Raw genomic sequence first — 10,189 nt, forward strand, 5'->3', positions numbered from 1 at the left:
TGAAGACATGGATATTGCAGAGTGATTGTAAATAATGAAGAGACTGTCAGTTACCTGAATAGGTTTTTCCTGGTATCTGCTGTAATATTGTGAGCTGTGTGTGTGTGTGTCGGGTTTAAAGTCTACTTCAATTATATTCATCTGTGTTTTTTACTTTCATGTTTCCAAAGTGCAAAACAAAAACTACAACTGCAAAAGAGAAAAGGGAACCGATTATCAAGTGTAATAAAACTCTAAGATGTTATTTTTGTAATGATTTATCAATGGAAATTACAGAGCCATCGATACAGTACTGTATGTATTATAGCCGTTAAATATAAAAAGGATGTGAACTCTTTCTTGTGTTAGTTTTGAATGGACGCTGTGCCTCTATGGAGCTCGATGGAGCAGCTGAGACTCAGCTTAAAAGCATAAAAGGAAGGTTTTTATCATAATATCCAGAAAGAGGTGAATAAAGAGTTGGGAAGGAAAGAGGAAAGAGTGTTGGATAGGTTAAGAATTGGGCAGAGTTCTTTAAATAAACATCTTTTAAGACTGGAGAAACATGAAGATGGAAAGTGTGAAAAATGTAAAGTAGCTGAAACAGTAGAACATTATTTATTAAAGTGTGAGAAATATGAGGAGCAGAGAAGGAATGTGGAGAGGAGGCTGAGAGAAATGGAGGTATAGGAAGTCAATATAAAGAACTTGCTGGGGAAAGAGGACGGGAGACTGAATAGAGAAAGGATACTGACGAAATATATAAAGGAAACAGGAAAAGAAGGGAAGTTATAATAAATAAAGATGACAGAAAAATAAAGTAAAACAAAGACACACAAAGGAGTACAGATGGAGGGCGCTCATCATCTAATATAATAGATGGGATGCGTCCTATAGATTAACCAGAAGAAGAGCCTCCGCCTCGGAGCATGCGCACAAACTGCATCCGGGAACGCGGCGCTGCTGGCGTTTCAAACACACAGCAGGAGGTAAACACGGAGCCCTGCGGAGGATTTTATATTTGTGTGTTTAGTTAAACGATATTACATACCCGTTTGTAAGGCGTGGACGATACTAAAAGGTAAGTTACAGTATTATTCATTTTAATTGAAGGTTATTTGTTTGTGACGCTTTGTTTGTTAAATGAACAGGCGTGACGTCATCAACAACACCGAGTCCATTTAAAATATAACAATTTAATCAATAAAAAATAAGGTACCGACGTTTTTATGTTTAATATTAATGACAACGTGTTTGAGTCTTAGTGTGTTAGCTGGGTATTTACATTGAGGGGCAGGCGAACTACCGCTATACCATAGTGTGTGTGCAACACTGATCAACGAGGGGCGCGAAAACTGACTCATATATATATATATATATATATATATATATATATATATATAGTTTAGCAGACAGATTATATATATATATATATATATATATATATATATATATATATATATATATATATATAATGTATGTTTATCCAAGGCAACTTACAGAGACTATAGGGGGTGTGTGAACTATGCATAAACAGCGTCTCACCCGAAATACGGAGCACATGGAGGTTAATAATAGGGTCCGAGTTATTTTCACATGTTTTTTACTGTTAGATTTGTGGCTATAACTCTATAAAGGTTAGAGGTACATCATGTCATATACGTGAAAATCAGGGACATGAAATGAATGCGCACACACTAGGGTTCCATTAAAAAAAAAACACTAAGTACCCTGAGACTCACCCTGTTCAATTCAGATTCACAAAAAACACAGAAAAAGGAGAGGTGATTTTTAGGAACAACAAAAAAAACTTATTTTTTGTTAAAAAAATTTTTTTTAGCATGGCCAGCTGAAATATGGCATTGCACAATGAAACAATGTAGGGACATGGATGGATTTATTTATTTATTTAACAAATTGGAAAAAAAGTAAAGCAATTATGGCCATATGCAGTGTGGAGTAGTGGTGAGGGCTCTGGACAGGGTAGCAGTGTGGAGTAGTGGTGAGGGCTCTGGACAGGGTAGCAGTGTGGAGTAGTGGTGAGGGCTCTGGACAGGGTAGCAGTGTGGAGTAGTGGTGAGGGCTCTGGACAGGGCAGCAGTGTGGAGTAGTGGTGAGGGCTCTGGACAGGGCAGCAGTGTGGAGTAGTGGTGAGGGCTCTGGACAGGGCAGCAGTGTGGAGTAGTGGTGAGGGCTCTGGACAGGGTAGCAGTGTGGAGTAGTGGAGAGGGCTCTGGACAGGGTAGCAGTGTGGAGTAGTGGTGAGGGCTCTGGACAGGGTAGCAGTGTGGAGTAGTGGTGAGGGCTCTGGACAGGGCAGCAGTGTGGAGTAGTGGTGAGGGCTCTGGACAGGGTAGCAGTGTGGAGTAGTGGTGAGGGCTCTGGACAGGGCAGCAGTGTGGAGTAGTGGAGAGGGCTCTGGACAGGGTAGCAGTGTGGAGTAGTGGAGAGGGCTCTGGACAGGGTAGCAGTGTGGAGTAGTGGAGAGGGCTCTGGACAGGGTAGCAGTGTGGAGTAGTGGCGAGGGCTCTGGACAGGGCAGCAGTGTGGAGTAGTGGTGAGGGCTCTGGACAGGGCAGCAGTGTGGAGTAGTGGTGAGGGCTCTGGACAGGGTAGCAGTGTGGAGTAGTGGTCAGGGCTCTGGACAGGGTAGCAGTGTGGAGTAGTGGTGAGGGCTCTGGACAGGGCAGCAGTGTGGAGTAGTGGAGAGGGCTCTGGACAGGGTAGCAGTGTGGAGTAGTGGAGAGGGCTCTGGACAGGGTAGCAGTGTGGAGTAGTGGAGAGGGCTCTGGACAGGGTAGCAGTGTGGAGTAGTGGTGAGGGCTCTGGACAGGGCAGCAGTGTGGAGTAGTGGTGAGGGCTCTGGACAGGGCAGCAGTGTGGAGTAGTGGTGAGGGCTCTGGACAGGGTAGCAGTGTGGAGTAGTGGAGAGGGCTCTGGACAGGGTAGCAGTGTGGAGTAGTGGTGAGGGCTCTGGACAGGGTAGCAGTGTGGAGTAGTGGTGAGGGCTCTGGACAGGGTAGCAGTGTGGAGTAGTGGTGAGGGCTCTGGACAGGGTAGCAGTGTGGAGTAGTGGTGAGGGCTCTGGACAGGGTAGCAGTGTGGAGTAGTGGTGAGGGCTCTGGACAGGGTAGCAGTGTGGAGTAGTGGTCAGGGCTCTGGACAGGGCAGCAGTGTGGAGTAGTGGTCAGGGCTCTGGACAGGGCAGCAGTGTGGAGTAGTGGCGAGGGCTCTGGACAGGGCAGCAGTGTGGAGTAGTGGCGAGGGCTCTGGACAGGGCAGCAGTGTGGAGTAGTGGCGAGGGCTCTGGACAGGGCAGCAGTGTGGAGTAGTGGCGAGGGCTCTGGACAGGGCAGCAGTGTGGAGTAGTGGCGAGGGCTCTGGGCAGGGCAGCAGTGTGGAGTAGTGGCGAGGGCTCTGGGCAGGGCAGCAGTGTGGAGTAGTGGTGAGGGCTCTGGGCAGGGCAGCAGTGTGGAGTAGTGGTGAGGGCTCTGGGCAGGGCAGCAGTGTGGAGTAGTGGTGAGGGCTCTGGGCAGGGTAGCAGTGTGGAGTAGTGGTGAGGGCTCTGGGCAGGGTAGCAGTGTGGAGTAGTGGTGAGGGCTCTGGGCAGGGTAGCAGTGTGGAGTAGTGGTGAGGGCTCTGGACAGGGCAGCAGTGTGGAGTAGTGCTGAGGGCTCTGGACAGGGCAGCAGTGTGGAGTAGTGGTTAGGGCTCTGGACTCTTGACTGGAGGGTTGTGGGTTCAATCCCAGGTGGGGGACACTGCTGGGAACTTTTATAATTTAAGGTATAGTTGTACAGTATATAACCTCTCCATTTTGACATCACCCATAATTTCACTATTCAACGAGTATACAAGACTATGGCATTTAAATACAGTAATATAAGACTTGTTACCGTGAACCAGTCTTTTGCTGAAAAATAATCCAAGAATAATTAGCGTTGGCCACACAGTGTCAGTCTTCATAAATCCACGTATTTTTTTTTTTTGAACCATCAATGATAGGCTATATCAAAACCGCATTTCTCGCTATTGTGTAACTTAAAAACTATCGCGCGGATTTTCACGAATAGTAAATGATCAGCCAGATGCTGCAAATGCGTAACTGTTTGTGAGCAATTTATTTTGTGATTTTTGTGTTAGGAAACAGACCCTCAAACATTTGGTAATATTAATTGTCATGCACATTATGTTATCGTACATATTAGTATTACACTTGCATGCTTATGTTTTAAAGTGTATATAAACTAAATTCAGTAGATGCTGAGTAATATCTTGGCTGTAAATGTTTAAAAGAGGTACACTTTCATTCGTTGCTACATCAAGTCCTGAAAATAATGAAATGGATAGTGTCAGGATCCACAAGACATAAGTGACCTGAGCAATTCAGATTAACTGACCCACAGAGAATGATTAAAGTGACGAATCCCCACTAACTTACTCTCTGTGGTGGAGCCTGACTGCGCAGGCGTAACATTTGAGTTAGCGGAAATTTAAATAACTTGCGAAATATTCAGTTTTTTCGGTTCCAAAAAGGGCACTCCTAGTCAATGAGTACTATCTGCCTGTCGGATGTGGTGTTTAAATACGCAGCCGTTTTTGAGTGCAAAAAAACTGACTAATTTGTCCAAACTAAAAGTACCGCACAGATTTTCACGAAACTTGGACAAAAAAGAATCTCCATCACACGGACATGGAGCATATGAAATGCCGTCCCAATCCGTTTTGAAAACACACCCAGCCATTCTTCCCCTCGCTAAGAGAACACCACTCGGGAAGCAAGCAAAGTGTTCTTATAGCGGAAGTGTTCTCTAAGACGGAGTCAGCCACCAGACAATAGGAATCAATCAGTAAATAAATACATATGTATTACTTGTTATAAAGCACGTGCATCAACTTATGAAGTTAACTGAATAAGTAAAAGAAAAGCAATTAATAAACTATAATAATAAAGTAACAGACAAACTAACGTTACTGAACTGTCAAACTAAATAAACCCAGCACCCTACCATACACACGTTACAAAATACAGCAGCAACATACAAGACATGCACATTATTTAACAGCATGGTGAAGCAACTCACCAGAACGGGGAACACCAGATTGCTCTGCGACTTGTGTCTGATTTCAGGTTTTTTTCAAGAGCTCGAACAGTTTCCAAACTGAGGCGCATTTCGCCATTTGATCACATGGTATTTTGTAGCGATGAGCTACACTGAAAGGACGGTGGTTCTGTACAGATTGAATTAACCAGTCAGTGTGCCTCAAGACACACTCGCGATGACAAATCATATTTTAAAAGACTGAATTGACCATTTTAATTTAAGTTTGATGATGATGAGTTATCAGGTTACACAGTAAAAATTGTTATCGGTGCTAACAAGGTGTTCTTTTAAGTGAAGTTCCTGTTCCTTCAGCCAGAGCATTTCCAATGGAGAAAATCTGTTTCACCACAAGGTGTTAGGCGAAGTGTTCTCTTAGGAGGTGTTCCTGTATGCAGAGACTACTGTATGTATGTATGTTGCAGATCTGAAACAAATGTTAGAACATGTTACTCGAAAGAAATCTGCAATAAATAATATATGGAATGGATACATTATGTAAACATTTCAACAGATAAAATCCTCTGGTATTATGAACTTATCAGAAATTCTGTATTTCTTCAATAGTAAAGCCACCCCTGCTATTAAGGTCAGATTTTGTCGGCCCCTTGAATGGCCTTCATAACCCTGTATTTAAATAAATACATGCATTTGTTTTTCAGCTGTTAAACAGAATCCCGTGTGCTGCCATGGACAGTGTGAAGATGGAATCTGTCCAGATTAAAGAGGAGTTCCCTGAACTTGAACTGGTCCCCATTAGATTGGAGTTCTCTGGGCTGGCTTCCCTCCCCATTAAACAGGAGCTCTGTGAGATGCAATGTGACAGCAGCCAACCAGAGGTCTCTGAGATTAAAGCTGAGCACAATGAACAGGAGGTCCCCCAGACAGAAGAACCCCTTCCTGTGAAACAAGAAGAGGTGCTGGAAACTGTCCGTATTAAATGGGAGCCCCTTGAAGTAGAGTTTGACCACACGGAACCAGTGAAGGAAGAATCTGAGGATTTCAAACCAAACATCCCTGAGCTGGAGCCTGTACGCCTGCGGGAGTGTAGCGTGGTGCTGGAGAGAATCTGCGTGAGAGAGCAAGGTGCTGGAGAGGAAGGCTCTCCCAACAGCATGCAAGGAGGTGGAAAGGAAGACGGGCGCTCCCATTCAGAATGCAGTCTAGCAGGTGAGTGACTCCCAGTAGCTGTGACATTGTCATTCTAGATTGCGTGATATCCACAGTGTGGTTGAGAGGGAGGGAGGGAGCATGTAGGTTACATTACTAGCTGTTTGTTTTTTGTTGTACCACTCCAACCAGTTCAAGATAGAACTCAATACCGGTGAACTTCAGATACAGATATAATGTAGTCATTGCTCGGGGAGTGGGGGGAATTATACCAAGGATTAGAAACACTAAAGTACTGTATATATCATTATAAATGTTCAGTGTAACAGTATATGGATATTTTTGTAAATGTGTAAAGTAATGCTATTTAAAGATATAACTGTAGCATGTGTTAGAGGAAATAGACCTGAAACATTACAGGAGGTCTTGGAAGGCAGATTTTGATCCCAAGGCTTGGTTTCACCAGCATCAGTCTTTACTGACTGCTTTTACACACAAAGTAAAGACTTTGTTTATTTGTTTTTTTAAAGCTGTTGTAACCTATTGCAAGCCCCCACAGCTGAAATTCACATGTTTTAATACACTCCACCACCTGCCCTAAGCCAGGGATGGAAATAAGACTCCTATTGCATAGCAGATTCACCTATTCCAGGTTTTAAAATGAGCCTGATTAGCCCCAATGTAGAAGGTAACAAGCACAGGTGTGTCTTATTAAACTGCTAGTAAAACCAGGAAGGGATCAAACTGCTGTGCAAAGGAGGGCTTATTTCCATCCCTACCTAAGCCAACAAGCAGTCCCTCTTACTTTCTTTTCTGTTCATATTTTCCAGGTTCCAGTCCAGCAGCTAAAGCGAGGGCGGGCGCTGGAGAATATCCTGACTGTGGGAAAGGTTTCACCCAGTTAGAGCATTTAAAAATACCCCAGAGAGCTGACACAGGAGAGAAACCGTACCACTGCTCTGACTGTGGGAAGAGTTTCAGTAGGTCAGGAGACATGAAAGCACACCAGCGAATTCACACAGGAGAGAAACCGTATAGCTGCTCTGACTGTGGGAAGAGTTTCAGTCAGTCAAACAACCTTGTTTCACACCAGCGAATTCACACAGGAGAGAAACCGTATTCCTGCTCTGACTGTGGGAAGAGTTTCAGTCAGTCAAACAACCTTGTTTCACACCAGCGAATTCACAGAGGAGAGAAACTGTATCGCTGTTCTGATTGTGGGAAGAGTTTCACTCGGGCAGGAACCCTGAAAGCACACCAGGAAATTCACATAGGAGGGAAAACATATTGTTGCTCTGACTGTGGAAAGAGTTTCAGTCATTCAAACAGCCTTGTTTTCCACCAGCGAATTCACACAGGAGAGAAACCGTATCGCTGCTCTGACTGTGGAAAGAGTTTCAGTGTTTCAGGACAACTGACAACACACCAGCGAATTCACACAGGAGATCAACCGTATCGCTGCTCTAACTGTGGGAAGAGTTTCAGTCAGTCAGCCAGCCTTAAAACACACCAGCGAATTCACACAGGAGAGAAACCTTATCACTGCTCTGACTGTGGGAAGAGTTTCAGTTATTCAGGAAACCTGAAAACACACCAGCGAATTCACACAGGAGAGAAACAGTACCACTGCTTTGACTGTGGGAAGAGTTTCCGTCTTAAACAAGGCCTTCAAAAACACCAGCGTACTCACACAGGAGAGAAACCGTATCGCTGCTCTGACTGTGGGAAGAGTTTTAGTCGGTTAGACAACCTTGTTTCACACCAGCGAATTCACTCTGGAGAGGATCCGTATCGCTGCTCTGACTGTGGGAAGAGTTTCCGTTTTAAACAAGGCCTTCAGAAACACCAACAAATCCACAGAGGAGAGAAACCTTAACCTTTAGCGGTCCATTTATTCAGCGCGTCTCAGGCGCGTCGGGTCCAATTTATTTTCACACGCGCAGTTTATTTTAAACCGCTGTTTAAAAGTATTTTTTTCACAGTAAAACAGGTTTAAAAGGCACTGCATATCAACAGGACACTCAGTACTGCATCTCCAGCCCCGCCCCACCGCTTGTTGACTATATTTTTCACATACGTCTTAATAATAGTACATACCGATAAATCATCTCCTGATCACTTGTTTTATCATAATTTATTTTATTACTATAACATCTAAAAAAAGCTCTGCAAATGGCTGATATTCTTTGAGCGCTGGATGCAGAAGCAGCTATCTTGTTTGTGTATGTCCGTGTTATCTATGTGGTGTCGGGGCGATCTGTATTCATGAGATATGCCCTTTTGTCCTATCGGTCTCACTCGGCCATTGAATGCTTTTCTCGGCTTTTTCCGGAGAAAAAACGACTAGAGACCTGTATTTTACGTTTAAGGGAAAATTGCGATGTCGGACCAGGTCTGACATAGGACTGCAAAGGGTTAAAGACTGTTCTGTCATGAGGAAAAAAAATGTTAACCTTGCATTATGAATCTCAAACAAAAACACTTTGGAAATGTGAAATGCCAAGTTATCAAAAGAGCCCAGCCATTTAAAGTAGAGATATCAAAAACACAAGACAAGCTTCATGAAACCTTTGGGGCAACCTTGCTCAGCAGAAAACAAACAGACACAACTGTAAAACCGATGAGGTCCAAGGTTGCCCCAGTTGTTTCTTCTAACTTGTATCAAAAACACAAGTTAACTTGGAAGAAACAATTGGGGCAACCTTGGCCAGCACCAAGCAAACAGGCACAACTATCAAAGAGGTGGGGGCCAAGGTTGCCCCAATTTTACAACTAACACATTTCTCAGTTTTAATTCAGAAATCAATTGTTTCTACTAACTTGGCTTGTGTTTTTCAGACACAGTAAAAGCCGATCAAATGCATGAAAAACACAAGCCAAGTTAGTAGAAACAATTGGTTTCTGAATTAAAACTGAGAAATGTGTTAGTTGTGAAATTAATTTGTAAAGGAGGAATGAAAAGAAAACCAGAAGCCCAAATATACTGTAATGCAATGTAAGGTCTCTCTGAGAATTATTATCATTATTATTATTATTATTTAAAAGAAAAATAATCTTCCAACTGAATGTGCATTTAAAAAAATGTGTCGGGTTTACAGTCTACTTCAATTATATTCATCTGTGTTTTTTTCTTTCATGTTTCCAAAGTGCAAAACAAAAACTACAACTGCAAAAGAGAAAAGGGAACCGATTATCAAGTGTAATAAAACTCTAAGATGTTATTTTGTAATGATTTATCAATGGAAATTACAGAGGCATCGATACAGTACTGTATGTATTACAGCCGTTAAATAAAAAAAGCATGTGAACTCTTTCTTGTTGTGTTAGTTTTGAACAGTGTGATTATGTACATGTTAAGAACATAAGAAAGTTTACAAACGAGAGGAGGCCATTCAGCCCATCTTGCGCGTTTTGGTTGTTTATAGCTTATTGATCCCAGAATCTCATCAAGCAGCTTCTTGAAGGATCCCAGGGTTTCAGCTTCAACAACATTACTGGGGAGTTGGTTCCAGACCCTCACAATTCTCTGTGTAAAAAAGTGTCTCCTATTTTCTGTTCTGAATGCCCCTTTATCTAATCTCCATTTGTGACCCCTGGTCCTTGTTTCTTTTTTCAGGTCGAAAAAAAGTCCCCAGGGTTGATATTGCCAATACCTTTTACAATTCTGAATGCTTTAATCAGATCGTCAAGACTGAATAGATTCAGTTGTTTTAGCCTGTCTGCATACGACATGCCTTTTAAACCCGGGATAATTCTGGTTGCTCTTCTGTAACACTCTTTCTAGAGCAGCAAATATCCTTTTTGTAACGAGGTGACCAGAACTGAACACAATATTCTAGGTGAGGTCTTACTAATGCACTGTAAAGATTTAACATTACTTCCCTTGATTTAAAATAAACACTTTTCACAATATATCCCAGCATCTTGTTGGCCTTTTTTTATAGCTTCCCCACATTGTCTAGATGAAGACACTTCTGAGTCAACATAAACTCCTAGGT

The 10,189-nt window shown here is 43.0% G+C and overlaps 1 protein-coding gene across 1 annotated transcript; it reads left to right on the forward strand.

The window, feature by feature from the left end:
- Positions 1–831: 831 nt before the first annotated feature.
- LOC131696852 (zinc finger protein 501-like) lies at positions 832–9,483 on the forward strand. Its single transcript, XM_059010547.1, has 3 exons — positions 832–1,060; positions 5,744–6,251; positions 7,022–9,483. The coding sequence occupies exons 2-3, from the start codon at positions 5,771–5,773 to the stop codon at positions 8,065–8,067; spliced, it is 1,527 nt and encodes a 508-aa protein (XP_058866530.1). The 5' UTR covers positions 832–1,060; positions 5,744–5,770; the 3' UTR covers positions 8,068–9,483.
- Positions 9,484–10,189: the final 706 nt, after the last annotated feature.

Source organism: Acipenser ruthenus, chromosome 41 (assembly GCF_902713425.1).
Source record: "Acipenser ruthenus chromosome 41, fAciRut3.2 maternal haplotype, whole genome shotgun sequence".
Lineage (NCBI taxonomy): Eukaryota > Metazoa > Chordata > Actinopteri > Acipenseriformes > Acipenseridae > Acipenser > Acipenser ruthenus.